We start from the raw sequence: 22,632 nt of genomic DNA on the forward strand, positions 1-22,632 counted from the left end.
ACAGCTTTAAATATTTTTAGGAAAGTAATAGAGTGACAGCCACTTCCTGACTTATGCAAATAAGCAAAGCTTTGTTCAGTTCTGAATTCCTGCAGTTATTTCTTTTCTGTAACCAATTGAGGCCTCCAGAAGCAATTAACTAACCCTGCATGAAGAAGAGTGAATGGGAGGCCTCCAAAGCTGCAGGTCCTTGGAGAAGCTCTGTAGAGCTGAGATTTGCAGTTCGCACTGACTTACAGAGAGGCACAACTTACTTAAAGAAAAAGTACTCATCATCATCATGGCTAGGCTTCGCGAATGACGATTTGAGAAGGGCTCTACCAACACCTGGTCATTTCTACTTATTTTTGGTAGCATCTTTGTAAGATCTGCTTTTAGGTCACTTTTTAGGAAACGTGATGCAAACCAGCAGAAATTACTAGGCTGGAGGGGACATGACAATAATATTCATGAAATCAACATTAGTGGGATTTGTTTGGTGGATTTTTGTGTGAATAGCCATTAAAAACTTTTTTCAAACGTGAAATCTGTGAATTCTGTTGCTGAAATGAGGGACACAAGGGTCACTGGCTCCCCTAGTACTGCAGCTTGGTGGGTTTCTCGTCTCCATGCTGGAATAAGAAAGATCCTCTCCAGGAGACCTGTCAGGGTCTGGCAGCCAGGGCAGCCCCAGTCCTGGGCACCAGTCACCTCCCTGGTGACAGAGACAAGCCAGGCAGGGCCTGTGGCTGGGCAGGGCAGGGCTATGGGGGGCTGGAGAATGGCCCTGCTGTGGCATCACTGGGATGGAGTTTGATGGCCCTGGGGGCTGGAATGGGGTCCTGATCTGTGGGCAGAGTGTGCTGAGCAGGGACAGTGAGGCCTATTGTAGCCCCTAATGAATTACTTTTTAAAGTAGTGGACCAAGTAGGAAAATTCAGTTAGAATTAGGTACCTATATATATGAATGCCTCGCTTCCACATTTTTTCATACATCCTTGCATTTCTGAGCTTTTCCTGGTCTGTAATCCCCAATTGTACCAATTTGTTTGAGAACTGCATTTGGAAACTGAAATCTCAAAGTTTATTTTTACTGAAATTTGATTTTAAATTTATTTGTCTTTCTGTTAGTTTTGTAATAGTCAGATATAAGGGAAATTATTCCTAATTATACAACAAAATATTAAACAATTACATGCAATAACAGTATCAGGTGCAATAAATTAGGACATTAGTCTTATCTGGGAAAAAGGAAATTTCAAAATAGGCCCTGAATGTATCTTGGATCTCCACAGACTTGATTTTCTTTCCTGGGCAACTATTTAGATTAGGATCTATCTTAATTAAAATTTACTGCTTATATCAGAATGGAAGAGCTGAAAACTATTTTCCTATTCTCCTAATGTCTCTGCTGTTTATGTGCTTGAGATGGCTAAGTGGTAGTCTGAAAATTGCAATAAGATTAGTAATTACTGGAGGACATAATGTACTGTTTCATTGCAGTGGAACTCTGAAAAATATTTAAACTAACTCTTTAAAGGAGGAGTAATTCATCATATTTTCCCTTTGTTATTCATAAATTTTACTTAGTTGAATTCTACAGTGAGTTTTCCTTCATAAAATGAGCACTAACACCACACCTTTTGAGACAGTTTCTCTTCTTTTATACCACTAAAATCCAAAATCACTCCCTTTAGGACAGAGAAGCTACAGAGGTCGATTTTCATCGAATATAGCTCTGAAGCTGTAATGACGTGAATGTATGGAAAGTTCTGGAAAAAATTGTACTGTTTTTCACTTTACTGGGCACCTGTGGGTTGCAGCAATAGATTAGGATTTTCTGAGTTAGTTACTTTTTGTTTCAGTGACATTGGTTCTGTCTTCTTCTACTGACAACATAATCATACTCTCGAGAAAAACTGGTAAAGACTATTTTAAACAGGTTGTCTAACTCAACTAGCATGAAAAATTGCTTTTTTACCTTAACAGCCACAATATTTGTTTCAATAAAAAGGTACAAGGTCCTAAATGATATATTAAAGATTTTGGAAACAAATGCTTTCAACGTCCTTGACTTTAACAACAGGAAAGGGAAAGAGTGTATTTCCATGAATATATTCTATCAAAAATTTGAAATGCCCTTGTATCACATAAGGTAAGAATTGAAACAATGTTCTTATTTGATAGTTTTTCTCAAATTGTGCTGATTCATTTGAACAGTTTTTCCCCATACTGGCTGAGCCAATTCTACTCCGTTACTTTAGATAAAATACATTTTTTTCAGAAGGACTGTGGGAGTTGATCTTTCTTATTTTATGCTAGTTGAATTTCCAAAAATTTTGCTATTGTAGCTTAAAACTGAGTATGCTTCTTTGAGGCAAAACAATTCCTTGCCATAATCTCTCTCATTCTGAACTAAAATTGGAAAAGAAAAGGTAATCTGACTGTCTGAAATTGGATCGTGTTCAGTGTAAGATATCTTCTTGCAGGACATTCTCTTCGAGGAAGGATATATAACAAAAAATTTTAAATTCCACTTAAACATGTGCTTTTTATATTTTAAATTGAATTATGTTTAAATATTTGTTACTCAAGTTGATGTCAAACTGCAAATAATGAATGACACTAAGTACTTAAGTTTCCCTTTATTTCAGTAGCAATTGTTGGTCCTAAGCTCTGCTCAGGAGTTGGCATGGCTCTGTTGTCACAAAGACTTCAATATTGTAATAGAAAACTACTGAATGTATTCCTATGATCTGATTTCGAAACAGCTCCTGCATTGTGTTCACTGACAAAAGAGTATCTGAATCTAGCCAAGAATTTTAATACCATCTAACTTAATGCATTTTGAACTAAAAGAGCTTGTGTTGCTAGGCATCAAATTGGTGATGCATGGAAAAATTGTTCACTGAAACTATAATATAAGCCTGCATGTACGAATCAAAAGTAGATTTTATGGATGAGCATGAAATCTAACCCTCTGGAAAGACTTGTATATTTAGATCAAGCCCCATTTTCATTGTACCCACAGATAGCATTAGTTCATAATTTGATTTTATTTCTCTAATTGAATTTTTGGTAAAGTCTTCAGCTTTTCAGTAAGCATAAATTAAAAAAAAAAATCTGTGATGCTTGCATTAGTCAATGTGTAATATGTAGATTTTTTTATTCTATTAGAGAACAGAAATATTTTTATTTACAGAAAATTAAAATATTATACCAAGTACTTAAGTACAAATGTATTTACTATTTAAGGGTTTTATCTATGACAGACAATATCAAAGTCTTTCAAAGTTATTTCTCTTTCAGTAATGGCATATGGTTGACAGAGAGGTCTTAGTAATCAACATGAAAAATGCCATTTACTTTTAAACTTTTCAACAACAAATTCATTTCAAGAATGTAAGAACTAAAGATCTTTTAAAAATATGATCGTTTTACCTTAAGACATCCTGAACATTTGCTGAATATATGAACCTATACTCACTGATTCCTACATACTTCCATGGAAGTCTCACAAAGAGCACTTTCAGGATTGATCACAATTGCACTTCATTTAGAAAAAATCTAAAGAGGTGCTCTATACAGGAATTACTGTAAACAATTCCACGCTACAAGCCAAAAGCCCAAACCTGGTGTATTTAAAATTTCAGCATTTGTGCATTGTTTTTATTTTGGTTTACTTTGACTTGCATTTTTAATTCAAAATCATGTGGTTTTCCTTTTTCCTGAAATAATGCCATATAGAAACATTTGTGTTTGTGGTGGTAGAGAGACAGGAGACATAAGCTGGCATTGTAAGAATGCAGTTTAACTTTAGAGAAGAGCATTAAAGAATCTGAAACTTTTCTCTGTTTAGTTATCAGATGGTGACAACACAAAATCAAATAAATTGCCACTGAGGTCTTAATTACTGGATTAAAATTATAAAATAGATATTTATCAAGTATAAAATGTTTTTGTATATATCATAAAAATAGCAGCAATGAAGAAATACCTACTTATTTTCTGGGAAAACTGGATTATGGTAATTCTGCAGCAATCTTCATACTAGTGAAAAATGTCATTTTTTTTTTTCTTGGGGAAAAAACTTTTAGACAAGGCTAGAGTGGCTCTGATTTCTCTGATGATGCTTGTCTTTTTTTCTACCAAGATTATTTTGTTCAAATTGGAAGGTGGTGAATTACTTTGTTTACTGCAAGTACATAAAATATAATGAAAATATGGAGTCTTTATGACTGTTTGTAGACTGTGGCTCTTAATCTCTCAACTGGAAAAACTCCAGTGAAACCCTACCCATTGCTGCCTCGAGATTTCTTTTCTGGTCTCAGGAATGAAGTGGAGCATGTTCGAAGGCTCTCAGATGAGCAGCCTTTTTTCATTAATATCTTTGAAAGAGGTAGCTATGTTAATGTCCCTGAAAATGAAAGGTATCCTAATTTTTGTAACTCAGTACTTACAAAAAGCATATTCATCTTGTTCCATTATTTTGGACCTTATGTTTCCAGATTAAACTGTTAAGAAGCCGAAGTGGCATACATGTTACCTAAGGAAGGTACTCTTGTAGACTTACCGTCTACCTAATGAAAGGCAGAGAGGACGTGCTTTACACCAGGATGACTCCATCCCTGGAGGTGGCCTTCCATAACCTTAACTAATACTTCTCATGCTTTACAGCCATCTAAAGCCAATTAACAGGGGACGTACAATATGTTGCAGTGCTCAGTATACTTGAAATCTTTGCACCCTGTGACACGATCACCAGAAAATGTCATATATGCAGGGAGAGCTACAATATTTTGCTGTTCCACACAGTAAAACGCATCATTTTAAGCTGCTTCTGAGAAGAATAGACTGGGTAAACTTGTATTCTGAATGAAAAAAATGCAGTATAGAGAAATAGTATTGTACTGTTAGACTAAAAGGTGATTCATATATGTTTTGGGTTGGTTTTGTTTTGTTTTGTTTTGTTTTGTTTTGTTTTGTTTGTTCATTTGTTTGTTTTTGATGTTATTACAGATTTATAATTTCTTCTTTTTGTCTCATTGATGTTTTTTCAGTATTTCAACTGCATGAAAATACTGTGACTAATATTTTAAACTCCGTAATTTTTTTCTAAAAAGAATATTGCATTTGTCCATTTAGTTTATTTAAAAAAAAAAAAACAAGAACAAAAACAAAACCAAAACACAGCAAGATTGTGATTTGCAGATATACTGTTGCACATGTTTATTACTGTACCATAACCCTCAGAAATTCCATGTAATACTAAGTGATAGCTGGGAGGTTTTTTCAATCTTTCTCCAGACTATAATTCAATAATGTGTTATTCTTGCATGTAAAAGTTAGTCTTATGGTTTATGGTTGTACCACAGGGTGCATAACTTTAAATGTATAGCATTTACTTCAGACTAATATTCGTCATACAATAATTTTTTATACTTTTTGTTTTGCCTCTCATAGCATGGTTCAAATTCAGAATTAGGTGGTTTATATTTCCTTAATATTCAGGAAAAGATATATATGTTAGAGAAGTCAATAGAAAGTAAGCAGTTACAGAGCTAAGGATGCCGTGTCATTGAAGTAATTTGGAGAATAGTTAAATAGTAAATTTGGTAAAAGAAAAAAAAAAAGAAGCTAAAAGAAAAAAAAGAGAAACTAACAACTATATCAAATATGAGTCATGTAGAGAATTCAGTTTAGGTGAAGAAAAAATCAAAGGACTGACAGTTTGGCAAGCATGGACATGCTTTGAAAGACTTTTTATTTCAAAACCAACACACAAAGCAGTTAAGACCTCACTGTGTTCATGAAAGTATGGGGAAGTTTTTATTTTTCATATACTTTACAATTTCTTTTCTGAAAGTATGTAAAGAGCACACCATTTAAATTTCATTGCTGTAAAAGATTGTTCCTTTACTTAGCCGGTGTAAGTAAAAGTAACCTGTGTAACCTCAACTCTCTGGCTTTTATGGAACAATAATCATTTTCTGACAGAACCAGTTTGCAGGGGTTTCGTATGTCCACCACAAAGAAAAATTGTATATCATCTTGGTTTTATTATATCCATCAGCTGGCTGCCCATTTGTTGTGGAGTGTCTGCTGTGACTTAGGGCTGTGACTCTATTTGGCTGTAATAGATTGCCTGTAGTGCATTCAGTGACTCTGGTACCTGTTGCTGGTTTTTTTTCCAGGTCAACTGGCTGCAGGTACATGTGAGATTGTTACTTTGGACAGAGATAGCAGTCAGCCCCGAAGGACTATAGCCCGACAAACAGCTCGCTGTGCATGTAAAAAAGGACAGATTGCCGGTACAACAAGAGCAAGGCCAGCGTGTGTTGATGGTAAGAAGCAAAAATCTATTCAATCAGTTTCTGCCTATACAAAAGGGGTGTAAACTGATAGTGTCTCATAAAAAAACCCAAACAAACAAAAAAGAAGAAATTTTCATGTGCCCCAACTAGCAATGGCAATACCATTGAAACTGACCAAAAGAGTATTACGTACTAATAGTATAGAGATTTCAATTGGATTTTTTTAATTGGAAATTTTACTTTTGTTTTAGATTGATATGCAATTGAATATTAAGGGCATGGTGCTGTTATATTTTGCATCTGATGATAGGATTAGCAGTGAAATGGCATCATCCATTTTCCTCCCTACTTCTTATTCCTTATAACATTGAAAGAAATGCTACAAAAGAGCCTCAAGGGTCTCATGCCACTGGCGGGCTAATGTGTGATATTTACTGCTGTTGAAGAAAACACTGATCCTATAGTTGGAATATAGTATCTGAATATACCTCACGTGTCCAGCATTCCTCCTGTCTTTTAAATGAAATTCTATATGATTCACGGCAGATGCACTGATAGCATGCAGCTGGAAAACTGCTCACATACAGGGAGATATGAAAATGTTTCACTTTGAAATCATTTTTTGAGACAAATGAAATTCTCTGTTAGGGCTGTGTTAACAATGGGACAAACTTCAAGACAGGTCTGACTTGCAAGGCATTCATATTAAAATTGAAATTGGAGACATATTGAAAACAGTGATGCAAAATTGTATGTTTTGATCTAGGCCCGGTTGACAAAAGTGAAAAAAAGTAAAAAGATGCTTATGTATAGAACTATAATAAATTCTTGGATTGCCTTTGAATACTGGCTGGTTTGAGTCCACAGATAAAAATATTGCTGAGAACACCCTACTGTTGCCTCAGAATTTGGTCGTACCAGTGATTATCAAAGAAGACAGCTCAAAGGAAATTTCAGAGCCTACCCACAAAGCTAAATATAGAACATCATGCACATTCTATTTTTGCATTTTCCTTTCACTGTTTTTAGTACTCTGTAAGGCAGTTTCTTAGCTGTCTCTTCCATAATATAATACTACATCCAGTAATTCTTCTTTCCTGTTTTATTGTAAGATCATACGATTTAATTGCTTAAGAAAAGAATTATTTTGTGTCATTTATAGTTGTAACTTTAGTAAAAATACTTACTAGCAATTAAAAAAATTCAACATATGTTTCCCATTTTAAAACAACAGTGTTCTAAAAGGAAAAAAAGAGTTTTGCACCAGCTGATGGTAATGAAACATAATTTTTCCTCAGCCAGCTTTGGTGAGATTGATTTGCTGTAACTTTGGTATCCCAAGTTAGTTGTTAGTAACTCCAGTTCTCCTTTATACCCAGTGGAAAACAAAAGGTACTTTCTCAGAGTAATTTATCTCACCCTAAGTGCCTAAGATAAATCAGATAAACCAGAAGTCTGGTACTCACTGTTTCTCTGTCATGCCTTAATAGGCCTGTGAGTGTCTTAAGATGAATCTTAGATAGCTGGAATGTGTGTGCCAGTAAGAAGACATGACTGCACCTCATCCTCCAATTACTATATTAGCTTATTTTCCGAGAATTGAAGCTTTGAGGTAATCTGATATTTAAAAATACTTTTTCCTTTTTTATTCATTTTTTTGGGGAGCTCATTAAGAAAGTCTCTTTCAAATTCTTTTTTGCTGTCAATGTGCTTGATTTTTTAAAAATTTTTTAAAAACAGAGAACTGGATGACAAGATCTGTAGTTAGAGGCGGTGTAATCAGGGAAGGGTCTTTATGTGGTACTCCACATTTGAAAAATAAGTGGGAAGTTCATCAGTTGAAAAACAGAGCTTCCCCTTAACATTTGTGTCTAAATACTGTAATTAATTTTTTTTTAAGCTGACAAAGAATCACATGAAAAAGTCGAGGGATAATGGGTACAAGTTACTTCTGGGGACATTCCAATTAGACACAAGATGATAATTTTTCAAAATGAGAACAATCAGCCATTGAAATAATCTCCCCAGGGAAGTGGTGGATTCCCTAGTGTTGGACACTTAAGATTCAGATGGACAGGATGCTGGGCCATTTTGTCTAGACTGTGATTTTGCCTAGAAAGGTTGGGCCACATGATCCTTGAGGTCACCTTCCAACCTGATATTCTATGATTCTATGACATAGTTCTAATAAGACCTAATAACATGGTTCTTCATTATTTTGGGAAACATTTATAGTTAGGGTGTTGAGCCCTTTGCTAAGAAAGATTACTACAAGATCTGTATGACATGCTACTTTGCTTTCCTGGACGCTGTTGGGGATGCTTTGTCATCAGAGCTCAAAAAGGTTAATGATACCTAGAACTGTATATCAAACTCCCAGATTAAAAAGAAGGGAAAAGTCAAATCTGTGATCTGTAGGATTTTGTCATGAAGAAATTAAAAACATAGTTTTACATGCCATCAACACAATAAGTGACAAAAAGTAAGCGCTTTATCATGTCTCTAATCTTGTACTTGCAAGTAAACCTGGCATCCATATTGACCATGGGCTGACAAGTGTCCATCTGTAAATCCACCAGGTCTGTAGTTTAAAGAGTATATACTGACTTTTCATTCCTAGAATGAAATGTTTTAGACAAAACTACTTAATGTTTTATTCTGAACATGACATGAAAGCAACAGAAAATTAAGGAAAGCTAGTTTCATCTCTGATATTAAGATAAATACAGCTGGTTTAGGAAAGTAGCAACTAACATAACTGATGGTTTGTTTGAGTTGTTTGTTTGTTTGTTTGTGGGTTTTTTTGTGTTTATTTTTTTAACAATAAATAATCCCATTTTCCCAACAAAATAATAAATCATTCTCTGAGCTTTCTTAAATAGGATGTGGAATGTACTTTCACAAGTTTTCCTTTATTTATATTATACTGCATGTTAAGAATATAGCTGCTACTTGAGATTCCATTTCTGCTGTCAAAAAGAAAAAAAAAAATCAAAAACTTGGTTCTTTTCATTTATTATTTATATAGCCTTGATTTTAATGATATTATTTTTAAAATAAAGATAGCAGAATTAGACCTTAATAATTAATGCAAAGTCATTTGTGGAGGAAGCAGGCATAGTAAGTGTGACCTCCTAACCTACTAACAAGAAAATGTTAGCTAACAATTGTGTTACAGCTTCTGGCAAGAGAGTGGATTGAAAATTCAGTACCAAAGCTGGTAATTTTTACAACCTTAAAATGCATTGTGTTGTACCTAGCTACCATTTGTTCACTGTTCTGTGGAGAGAAGAATAGAATATATTCAGGTATGCAGTATATTTCCTAGAGGTATGAAATGCAAGTGTCAATTCTCTCAGCAGAAGGAGTAAGTAATTTAAGGGCTCTTAAACCTCACAAACATTGTCTGAGATTGCACTTGTCAACACAGCTCTTAGAGTAAGTCCTGAGTTGATTACCCAAGTCTACTCTGCTTTCAACTGCTGCATCACCTAAGGTCTTTTCCTAAGAAAGGAAAGACAGTGAATGTGACATGGATAAAACTGGAATTCATAGAAATGAAAATGCAGTGTTTAGGACTTGGTCTGAGCAGAGCGTAAAGAACAGAGATTTTTCTTGAAATGTTTCCCTGTGATGGAGAGGATTGAATTACTTTGTGTTTTTTTTTTTCTAGCAGTCTTTAAGTATAGCAGATTGCTAATGTATTCTGAAAAAATGGCATCAATATTCACCCTGATTTAAAGCTTGATTTAGTGTTGATTGCTTCATTTCTACACCCACAGAGTCATAATGTATATTTGATATGTTTAGTTGTGATGTAATTTTTATTCATGAATGTCAGTTCTGTGGTATTATGGCAGTAGTTTGCCTACACTTTTCATTATATTATATTATTTATTACTAACGTTCCCTAGTCCCTTTGTTGAGATCAAATTCCATAGAAATTACCTCACTTACGTTACTTTGATATTTTATTTCAACATAGCATCTGGTTTATTACCAGAGTAAAATCCCTGTGTGTTGGTCAAGCTTTGTCAGTTTTTAAGCTGGAGCCTGTGAGAGATTGGAAGATAGCAATTATTCTCTATTTTTGTATGGTATATTTCCTAATTTAAACTTATTTTAAAGTGAGTGAAAAATGTCTTTGATAACAATTTGTGTACAAATGCACCCCTGATTTGTGTTCTTTCACAAAAATTGCGGATATCTGAAAGATTTGTTTTGCCAAAGCGTTTCATAGAGTACAAGTAGAGCATCCTGAGAACTGTGGAATGAACATTTAAATATGCAATAGATTCCAGTACTTCTGTCCAATATATATTTATAGATAAAAAATAAACTGCAATTTTCTCCAGAAAATAGAAACAGGTGATGAGAGGAGTAGTTTAATTGCTTGAAAAAATTAGGATGGCAGTTGTTAATTTGCTTACCTGAATTCTGTGATTAGAAGATTCTTATGCTCTGGATTTGAGTACTGGTTACTTTTATGTCCACTAGCTGCTATGAGAAATCCTAGGAGATCAATCCTGATATATCCAGAATTCTTAAATTTAGACTAGCTGGAGCTCAGGTAACTTAATTCAAAGGGTTCAGACAATTTATGTTACAAATCAATCTGTGGTTTGTTTTTTGTTTATTTTACTTTTTAAAGTTTTAATAATATTTAATTGCTTTTCCAATTACTGTAGCAATATTGTTTTCTATCATATGTTAGTTGGTATAAGTTGTTCATACATTATGATTAACAGGCTTTTCAGTTGACATTGATTGATTTTGTTTAACACAAAAACTCAAGATCTACAAGGAAGCCACATTAGTTTAGATCAATAATTCTCTGCTCTTCTCATTATCTCTAGGAGTCTGTGGGGAGGTGTAAGGGTCAGAACTGATCATTAATAAAATCCTAGGTCATGCACTTGAAAAAAACCTGCTTAATACCTGGAGAGCTTCATCATTCTAAATTATCTTATACATACTGCAGGGACAAAAAAAAAGAAAGAAAAAAAAAGATAATTATAATGATTTTCTGAAATGGGATTTTATGCTTTTACATTAAGAATGTTTAATATGTTTGTATTTTAATATTTATTTAATCTTGGTTTTATTGCAGATATTTTCAAATGTTTCCTCACAGTAATTTTTACATATTTAAATTTGTTGTATTTAAAGTATGTCAATTTAAAACAAGTAAAACCAATAGAAAAAGCAGTATGGATCTTAATTAAAGGGAGACTAAATAACACTGCGTAGACATTTTGCTGGACCAGAAGCAGCGTATTGTATAGTATGGAAGATTTAAGTCTAGGAGGAAAGTGGGACTGTTTTTTCATAAAAATGATCAGAGGGCTGGAACACCTGCTCTGGAAAGAAAGTCTGACAAAGCTGCGGTTGTTCATCCTGGAGAGGGCTCTGGTGAGATCTTATCACGGCCGTTCAATGTATAAAAGAGGCTTATAAGAAAAACTTTTTACCAAGTCCTTTGATGACAGGACAAAAACAATGGTTTTGCTGTAAAAGAAGGTGTCTTTAGATTGGAAATAAGGCATAAGTTTTTAAGATGAGGGTAGTGAGAGAGGTGTGGTGGAACAGGTTGTTCCATGAGCAGTGGAGAAGTTGTGGATGTCCCATCCTTGGCAGCTTTCAAAGTCAAGCTGGAAGGGACTTTGAGCAACCTGATCTAGTGAAAGATGCCCATGCCCTTGACAAGGGGTTGGACTAGATGATCATTAAAGGTTCCTTCCTATTACTTTATGATTCTGTTTGACCATGGGCAAATAGTATTAATTATGTAATGGTGGTAGCAAAGCAATTGACTGTTCTGGTGATAGTTATGAAACAGGCTGAAACATGTATCTAGCTTGCCTTGCTCTTCTTCTTGAGAAAGAGTCACAATTATGTTAAATATTGGAGAATATTTTGCCTGTAATGAACATTTTGGAAAAAATATCCTCATAACATTCTACTGGTTTTGTGTTTTTCCTTTCTCTATTTACATAGAGAGCCCAGGTATCAAACACACTGTCCATACCAACATTTCAGTTGCCAAATCAAAATAAAGTTTAGATATTTCTTATATTTTTGAAGATTCAGGTATACTAACCAGTCAAATTCATTGAGTGTCCAGTGTGTACAGAAGACCTTCTGTATAGGAGTTGTCTAGTACCTCTCAAAATTAAATCCTTAATTTTTAAATACTTGATATTACTACTGAGCAGTAACCACATGAGAGGTCACATGATATAGTAAAGAAATGTGTATATGATGGTTTAATATTTGCCTGGGAATATTCTGACAATGGTCATGGGTTTAATTTCCAAAGAATAAATCAGTCTTGTTTATCCTCATGGTTTTTAAACAATCCTAGAATAGTTAGCCAGGGGCCATTTTTAATGCTGCATATGCTGGTAGGATGCAATAATGCAATGCAATATTAGAATATCTTTCAAGGAATTAAGTAAATATTATTATGGTCTATGCTTATGTCCCTTATATAAGCAATATCCCTTATAAATTTTAGTATAACTTCTTGAGCTTTTGTAGTCTTTTAGTGATTATTTGTTATGATTTATCTGAAGTCTTCCAACATTGTATATGCTAATTTATAAAATAACCATTGGGTACTCATCTTAATCTGCACCTTAGAATAATAATGACATCTATTTATTCCTACCTATAAATATTTTAAAAACTATTTATTTTATTTTAAATAAAAGATAAGGAATGCATTTGCCGCCACCATATGTGTAAACGTATTTTTCAACCTGACTTAAAGAAATAATAATTCTTTTCTTCCTTTCCTCACCCTAACTTCCACATGTACAGTCATAAAGGCAGCTGTAACTACAGATGCACCAGAGCATGTACAACACTTTATTTCCTTTCAGCTGTCTCTAGACAATTCAATCTGAAGTGCAGATTTTCTTAGTTACTGACAATAAAAGTAAAACTGTTCTACTACTCATGAGCTTCCCTTTCCTATGCATGGTACAGGCACATTATGATAATTTCCACCTTGTGGGTCACTTTTCATTTAGAAATGCCTAGAAGGTTGAGTTTCACTCAGTTGCTTTGCTTCCTGCTCCAAACTAAGGACAAAGCATCACATTCCAAAAGAAGATGAGTGATATTTCTTATCTAAATAATATCAAAAACTTAGTAAAATCTTACAAACATATTCACATAGAGAAAAATTGTTCTCTTTGTTAATGAATGTCAAGCCTCAGAGATTGAAGTGTTGCTGGGGAAGAAATAAGACTGTTGGATCCCAAGGCAGAAATTGAGCAATATAAAAGGGAACAAATCAGTAGCTGCACCATCAATGGCAACACTGATGTGTCTATAAGAAATACAGGGAGATAAGTTAGGTTTCCTCTCCCGACTGAGAATCCACAAAAGGAGAAACTAAAGACATGAGAAAAGAGCAAGGAACCATTGAAAAAGAAAACCAAAACCCTGCTTAGGAAGGTAGCTGATAACTACACCAAGGGAATATTTTAATGAAGAAGAATAGTTAAGGGCTTCACTATGTTATGAAGTATTTGGTACCTAAACTCAAACAACTTAGGCCCCATCTCGAGTACTGTGGCAGTTTGGGGTGCCTTGATATAGGAAGGACATCAGACTATTGGAGTGTGTCCAGAGAAGAGTGACCAAGATGATGAAAGGTCTTGAGGACAAGACTTCAGAGAAGTAACTGGATTCACTTTGTTGTTCAGATTGCAGAAGGCTGAAGGGTGACCTCATCGAGTCTACAACTTCCTCAAGGTGGGCAGAAGAGGGGGAGATCCTGATCTCCTCTCTCTGGTGACCAGTGTTAGGACACAAGGAAATGGAAAGATGCAGCATCAGGGGAAGGTCAGATTGGACAATTCAAAAAGGTTTTTCACTGAGAGGGTGGTCAGGAAATGAAACAGATGGTAAATGGTCACAGCACGAAGCTGGTAAGAGATCAAGGAGCAAGTAGATGACACTCATGGTCATATGGTTTTCTCTTAGTTAATCCTGTGAGGAGCAGGATTTGAACTTGGTGATCTTTACTGATCCCTTCCAACTTGAGATATTCTATGATTCTATGATTGGATCTGACAGGATTTTGCATAATGCTAATCTTTTCCACAGAACAGTTAGTTGTTCAGCAATCAGGTAGCATAGAGTGAATACTAATCAGAGCTTGGAAGTCAGGTTTATGGTTTCTCAGGCTGAGTACTTTTTTTTTTTTTAATTTAGAGATCAACTGCTTCCTAATGGCAAGTAGATCTATTGATCTTCCTTCATGATCTAAAAATGTTTATGGAGTAATAAATCAGGGATGGAGCAGCATAAGATTTAAATAGTAATGGCAAAAATAGGCAGATTAGTTTTTACAAGCTTCTGAAGGATTATACACCCCAGATTGAGAGGAAACACTTTGAATCTTTGGATATGTAAGGGATGTAGTGCCAGGGCAAGAGGGAATAAAATGTAATTGAAGATAAAATACTTCTCCAAACCTTTTACCTGTAACAAAGTCACCAAACTGGAAATACTTTTCACTCATAAGCATCCTCCTTTCAGGTTAAACCCGGCATCAGTATACTATTTTGGGTTAAGAGACGGCTGTCTTTCTAAATGACAGGGCAGGGAAATATTTAGGAAAGCAGAATTATTTATGTGATTTGGAAGGTGGCCAGGAACCAGGGGTTAACACTGATACTGTGCAGAGAGTGCTGAGAGAACTTTAATTGCCTCTAATGCTTAGTGCCTTGCTTTCACATTTCATCTGAAAGACAACACCTTCAGCCTCCTGATGTTTCATTTGATGCATTAGTTCATCAACGCTAACAGCTTCGTTTCCTTTATTTCCTTGACATTCCTACGCAGTCACCCATGTAGTCTAATCCTCTTTCATCTATGTGCTCTGATGGCAGTTTCAGCACAGAAAAGTGGTTGGAGGTTATGTGACATTAGATTGTGGAACAATTTTCTGAGGAAGTGACTAGAAGCCTAATTACTACAGACGTTTTAAATTGAACTGGACAAAATACTGGAGAACATATTACGCATTAGCATAAGCATGCTCTGAATCACTGGGGAGAGTTTTGTGTGCTTGATATCTTCCGGCAGAACACTATCAACAACCACAGCACTCTTATTGCAGTCTGATTCATTACCTAACTTCAGGCAATAGGTCAACATGACATTCCTAAATTCAGGAATTCAGTCAGGAGTTCGGTCACTGTAAACTCTCTGTGCAGGGAGTGGTATGAGATGGGCATGTCAGGGATCATGCAGTGTAAATATTAGAATCACTTCTGAAAGCTTTTCTCTTTTTCTCTCTTAAGGAATTAAAGAGAACATGGGATGACTAGCAAAGTAGGTTTTCTTTTTGAGTTTAATGTGTGTAAACATTTCAGGCCATCAACTGCTCAGATTGCCTTCTGGAAAAGCCACTGTCTTCACTGATTAGAGGCAGTTTAAGGAAAAAATGTAACGTGTTTATATTACCCCCTCTGGTTGTCATCCTACCTTCCAGTTATCCCCAGAAGAATGGGAAAAGAGAAACTTTCAAAACTATTCATGTGTGAAGGTGGGCTTCTGTCAGGGCAACGTTTGTCTCCAGTGGGTGTAAGAGAATATAGGAAGATGAAACTTTGTAAATAACCCTGCCATCAATGGGTGAGATAAAGCTATAGCTAAATTACATTTATGGCACTATGTGAAAGCAGCATGATCAAGGAATATTCCCTCCCCCCCATGAAAGTGAAACGAGAAAGATTATGACGTGGTTAGAAATGGCATTTTAAAGCTACGTACCATTTATTTTAACTAACCTTAGGTTTAATATCTGTGATGATAGATGAGGTGTCAGAAGAGTCCTAGAAAATCTTAAAATTTATTGCTAAATTAGTGACCGTATTAATAGCACTACTACATCCAGCACCTGGAACAGAGTAGTTAATGTTAGGCATTTTTGGATGTATCTTTCAGAATAGTCTGCACAGGGATGATTCAGAAAAAATAGCATTTTGGAAGACAGAATCTTAGGAAGCCTCCTCTTTATGGTGATGCAAAGGATCTGTGTTTCCCTTGGGGTTATGGGTTGAGGTCATATTGTGGGAAGAAAAACCATTTGTGTCACAAAAACTGGCATTTTAATATCATAAATAAACTTTAATATGTCTGTATTTTTTATTTCTATAACTTGTTGTGCTTGTGTTTTACTGTTGTGTTATTTTTATAATCATAGGCATGCAAGGTTCTTCAGAAGTCAGTTTCGTAGTGTTCTAGACTAAAAGCACTTGCAGTCTAATGATACAACAACTCATTGTTTGTACAGGATAAAAGGAAGTAAGGAAATGTAGCTGCTTCTTTTTTGTTAATTATCCAGATTCTGGGGAGTAGGATAAGGAGGAAAGCCCATAAAACTCCTCTATGCTCTTGCATGAGGTGAACATGGAAAAGTGGAATTTCCATTTGGTTGTTTTAGAGTATGTCTTTGAGAGTTTCAGTGAATTTTTGTATATTTTGGTATAAGTTTTGGAATCATTATATTCAAGTATGAAGCCAAGGGAAATGTCAGCCTTGGAACATGGAAAGGGAGGTTGGAGCACTGAGTGTAGGTCCCAGCATAGCCCTGCCCAAAATGTATGTGAACCAGATTCAGTGTCATCTGGTTCTATACACTGACATGTCCCCTTTCTGTTTTACTGTCTTTCTGTGGGGGTGATAGCTGATGGAGTCCCTCTAGAAGAGCCTGTTGCCTGCCTGAAGAGCATCAGCAATTTGTTCCCTACTGGAGTTTAAGTTTTCTTTATAAGACTAATCATGCTTCCCACAAAGTGTCTGGAACCCAATTTTAATTAGATCCAGCTTTATGAAACTGGATTAGGAACATACCATGTTTTAGCTAATAGTATCAAGGTTTTCTCTGTGCATTTCACCTCAGAGAAGTTCAAAAACTCTCACAGTTATCTGTTTGTCTCTTTTAATCTGAGTCTCTCTATAAGCTCTATCTGAATTTTTATTTTCAAGTGCGAGCAGCCTAGTTTGTAATGTTGGCAGCTCTCTGTTGAAGTGGTGGGCAGCTGGCAGATAAACTGCCAAAGCATACTAACCTGACAGCGTTGGGGCAGGAAGAGATATAGTTTTAGGATAGTTGGGTAGGCCTTTGCTGCTAGACCCTTAGTGCCAGATTTCCTGAAGAGCAAGTCTTAGACTCTTTACACAAATGAACTGAGTTTTGCAATTTTGCATTTGCAACACATCAGAAGTGGAAGTCTTGGTCTGTATGAATATTTTAAGTATCTGACCTTTGCTCATTTTTATCCACATAAGACTTCAATTATTTTGTGATTTCACTATCCCACACTAAAAAGTGCTAAGTTTGCATTGCCTTCCTTTACCAGTATTATGAAGTGCATTAGCTGCATTTTTTGGCAGCATCAAGTACTGATCTAGCACATTTTGGGCTATTCCGATTGGCAACATAGAGTTCAGCTTATTTTGAACCTCTTTGCAAAGTTTAGAACCCTTTGGTTTATGTATTTGGAAACAAAATATGTATGTTGAGTATCGTGCTACCTTCAGTTCTGTAGGTACTGTGCATGGCATGATATTTTATTTTGTGATTAATTATATGCTGATTTTCATATTTATGTCTGTATTGTGTATAGTAAATATAAAATATTTTCATATGTCTATTATTATGTGGCATTGGAATGAATAAGTTAGGAGCTGAAAGGCCAAAACAACTCTTCCCCAACAATTAGTGCTTTTGCTCCAAAATTACTTTGCTGGTCGAGGATGATTTTGCAGGTAAAAAAAACCTCAGTGTACAAAGTAACCTAGCAATTGTAATTGTCCTAAGCTGTTAATTATACCCATGAGAGTAGTTTCTGGGACAAGCCAGAGGACTCAAGTCAGGTTTAAACCAGTGTAAGAGGCCATCCATCTATTACAATGGCTAAACTAATTTATTATGAATTAAGTGGTGCCAGTTCTTTGTGTAGGAAATTCTAAAATGACATTGTGTCCAGTGTGCAAACAAAGATTATGGAAAGGTTTCTGTACTTGAAATAGTTTTTACTTCTCTTTCAGATGTTGATGACTATATCTGGAACATGAGGATGAGCCTAGATCCTATTATAGAATTAAAAAAAAGCCTACCCAGACAGAGAGACATGATTCCTATCTTGATATTCTTATAATTTAAGGTTCACATACTTTAACCTCTTTGTCAAATTAAGAATGCTATTGAAGCTAATGAACCTGTTTCCTTGAATTTGAATTTACTGGATCAGTACTCTTTTGGATAGCTAGATGTAATAAAAAAATGATGGGATCAATGCAGTGACAAGCTTCCCGTAAGAAAGAAATGTGAAGGAGAGGTTCAGATTCATGCAAATGTAATTTGAATTCTCAAGTTCTTTGTATTAATGGTTTCCAGTTTTTAAAGTTTGTACATAACAATTGCTTTAAATAGCATACTTTTCCCTGTAATCTAATAATCTAATGCAAGCTTTTATTTGGAATAGAGAATTTTAGATGAAAAACATTAATATGTATAAATACCTGTGATATCTTGGATCACTTCTGGATCTACAGTTCTGGATTAATTTGGATGAAAAACAGAAAACAAAATCAGAAAATAATGCTCTTTCTACAGTGGGGTTAATGAAACTGTTCCCTCTAGGGATGTGACCTTCAGCTGTATCCCTGCCACAAATCCCCATCCACACTTCTTACTCTTCTGAGTTCACAGTAGCGTGTTTCTGAAGTCATATTTCATTTGGATAAGTTTTCTCTTTTTCTTTCATTGTGGGTATTTCTATGTGTCCTGGAAATGAAGCTGGCTCGCGAAATCCTTACTTTTCCTGGATTTTCTTACAGATATATCTTTCATGGAGTATTTTAGGCCTTGTAATACTACGGACTGAGACACATGGAGTAGGTTTGGGCATACAGGTGAAATGGGCTGCACATGGGAGATACTGCAAGAGGCATTTGTAATCTGCTGGTTCATGTAAAACAAGGTTCCATAAAATTAGCACATAAATAGAAATAAGCACATAAAAAGACTCAAGGTAATTTTACAAAGGTGAATACCTTGATTTAATTATGCAAACTGGCTGTTTACAAGCTTTCGAAGATGCATTTCCAACTCTTTTAACTTGAAAAAATTATGCCTTGAACCTCCCACTTTAAAGAAAAGGTGATAGTCTTCATTGCACTGTAATTTTCCAAATCAGCCTATAGACATCTGGGTACACAGTTTTCTGTGTGTCAATAGGTCAGATTAAATATTTGGGGTGTGGCTTCTGCTTCATCCTTAGCTTTGCATGGAGTGTCAAGGCAGCAACGTTTCTATTCTGTCTCACATGAAGATGTAGATGAAAAGACTCTCTTTTGGTTCTCATGATAAGGAAAACTTGAAATAATATTTCTGAATTACTTCATGTTTTAGGAAAAACGAAACAAATTAAGAAAATACATAACATAAACGTACATTTTCATTTACTTGCTGTCAGGATTGATAAGGATTGCACAACATTCTAAAATTTTCTTATTCAGTTTTGATTGAAGTGAAAGTAATAGTTCAGACTGTTTCTCATTTTGGGTTGAATTTTTTCTGTACTCTGGAATTTTTTACTTTTACTTTGGAGTGTTAACATAAGGTGTTGGGTCTTTTTTTTCTTTGAATATGTTTAGTGAAATACTGTAAAACAGCATTACTGGGCCTTTGACCTTTGAATTCATATCATAATATGATGAGGTTTAGAGATGTAACATCTTGTTAGTGTATTCTTGCTAGCTTCAATTTTCAACCTATTTTTTGAGTATTTTTCAGAATTATGAAACATCACTGAAATGTTAGTTTGCACAATATTTAAGATTCAAATTTTCAATTAAGAATACTGCACCTACATTTTCCACAGAGAAGTTGTTGCTTTGTATTTTTGTTTTCCCATAACATAAAATGTACTGACAAAGAATTAAGATCTTTGAGCGTAGATGAAAATTACAAAAAAGTTGTGTATGATGGTACAATATGCACAGGATATCTATTATGAGAATACATCAGGGTAGTCATATACACATCATAAGCAGAAAGACAAAAATAAGGTAAAGATTGTAATTACAGCAGTATAAATTGCTTATGATGTCTGTGGAAGGTTTAAGAAAATTATGATAACATTAGTAAGTATGCTCAAATATGTAAAAAAACCTAGATTGTTTTTGTTATTAGTACATATTTTACATTAGAATTGAGAAATTTAGTTTTTTCCATTCTTCAACTGTACCATTATGATGTAAAGCTGAATCCGCTTGATTGGTCTGTAAGAGATTTTACCAATTAAAAAAAAAAAAAAAAGTTATTCATGAGATTGGGAGTGGGAATACTCCTTTCCCTTTCTTTTCCCAATCCCTCTCCTGCCCTGATTTGAACAGAAAAAGCTCCTACAGGAGCTTTCTATGAAGTTATTTGTGTCCCAGATTTGTTGACTCTAAATACTGTATGATATCAGCTAGAAAATGGGTCCTGGTGTTCAGCAATCTGTATCCTTGATAGCCATCTGTGTCCATAATACTTTCATTAATAGGATGTACTATCATCATACCAGAATTTCATTATGCTGCAGAGGCAGAGCGGCTGAGTAAGCAGAGATAACTAGTAGCTTATAAGAGTTGCATTTAGAACAGTTGTAGACATTTTGAGAAAAATAAGGCATAAATACCTTTGAAGGCTTTTCCTGTTTTCTGTAATATTATCGGTAGCTACTGAAACCAAATTTTTATGGGGTTTAATATATTTTATAAGGATTCCTTATCTACCAATCACTGATTTCAGTAGGGCAGTAGTGATATCTGTTTCAGGTGTAGATTGCATAGTTACCATTTTCTGATAGACATTCAATAGTATGGTTGCAGATGTCATCATAAATAAGAATCTTTTCTGAAAATGAAGTGTTGCTGCTGGATACATCTGTATCAGTACTTCATCGACGTAAGAAGAAAATAGCACTTTCTGTACAATTACTAAAAAAAAAAAAAAAAAAAAAAAAAAAAAAAAAAAAAAAAAAAAAAAAAAAAAAAAAAAAGACGTTTAGTCTGGGTGATTGTTCCATAACCTATTTACACTCTTTTCCATAAATGCATGTTAGGAGGAATAATGATAGGTTGAAAATTTAGTCTACCATTGTTATGTTCTTCCATCACCAAAAGTTTGTCACATCCTGTATAGCAAAATGAAACTGGGTTCAGGGCAAAGACTTTGACTTCTTAGGTGAGTCAAAGTTAGTCAGGTTAGAGAAAAAAATGATACATTTATAAAAGCTGATTGGCAAGATTCTTGTTTTTGCTCTTAGCTGCTATGGTAGTTCACAAGGACAATCATAGTCCTTATTATGCTGAACACTACAGAAACTCAAAATAATAGTTAATCCTCTTCCTGAAGAGTTAAATAAAAGTAAGATGGGAAAAGGGCCAGAACTTACCAGAGAAAATATGAGACCAAATATTCTTGTTCCAATTTTGTTAATTTCTGTAGGATTGTAAAGGAATTAGGTTGTGCTGAGAGATCGTAGAGCCAGATGACAACAATTTTTGATGGAGATTCTGAAGGGAAAAGGTGTGAAGGGGATACAACTACAGCCATTGAAAAGACCCTGGGAAGTCTGGACGTGCATACAAACATGAATAAAAGAAGGAAATGTGAAGGACCAGAGCAAGTCGACATAGAACAAAGGAAGTCATATTTTAAGATTAGCATTTTAATAACATTTTTGAGTGTCTGAAGATCTTTTGTTTTGCTGTTCATATATCTACTTATGTTTTAGTAGTTTTTTAGTTTTTATGTTTTATCTTGGACTGTAGTGTTTTCAGGATGTTCACTTTTTGTTTGGTTGGTTTTGGTTTTTGGTTGGTTGGTTGTTTTGTTTTGGTTTTGGTTTGGTTTGATTTTTTTTTTTTTTTTTTTTTTTTTTTTTTTTTTTTTTTTTTTTTTTTTTTTTTTTTTTTTTTTTTTTTTTTTTTTTTTAGTAATGTTATTGGATGCTGGACTACTGGACTTTTGTAAAAAGAAGCAGGAGTATAGAAGAAAGAAGGAAGACATAGAGGGACATAGGGAATGAGGAGAGGGTGGAGTCAAGGACAAGAAGCTAAACACTGTGGCCTGGTTAAGCAAAATTAGAGGTGGCTAATGAGGTGAATCAAAAGGCAATACAGAGCAACTGAATAATTGCAGCGGTAATAGGATGCCTTTCCAGGAGAGTAAAAGCTGTAATTAGCTCAGAATCTAGCTGAAATAAAAAGAACAGGTATAGATTCAACTGAAGATAGAAACAGAATCCCATTTTGTTCT

The 22,632-nt window shown here is 34.8% G+C and overlaps 1 protein-coding gene across 7 annotated transcripts in view; it reads left to right on the forward strand.

Moving 5' to 3' along the window:
• Positions 1-22,632, forward strand: part of TAFA5 (TAFA chemokine like family member 5) — a 417,543-nt gene that overhangs the window by 233,953 nt on the left and 160,958 nt on the right. For all 7 annotated transcript variants that reach the window (XR_003572393.1, XR_003572392.1, XR_003572395.1 and 4 more), the window contains one exon: positions 6,174-6,323. Coding sequence is in view for 1 of the 7 variants with exons in the window: in XM_027893925.1 (XP_027749726.1) it covers positions 6,174-6,323 (150 nt within the window). In the remaining 6 variants the exon portion in view is untranslated. The remainder of the gene's footprint in view (positions 1-6,173; positions 6,324-22,632) is intronic.

This window comes from Empidonax traillii, unplaced genomic scaffold, assembly GCF_003031625.1.
Source record: "Empidonax traillii isolate 1590-97213 ecotype Southwest subspecies unplaced genomic scaffold, ASM303162v1 scaffold412:size659165, whole genome shotgun sequence".
Taxonomy (NCBI): domain Eukaryota; kingdom Metazoa; phylum Chordata; class Aves; order Passeriformes; family Tyrannidae; genus Empidonax; species Empidonax traillii.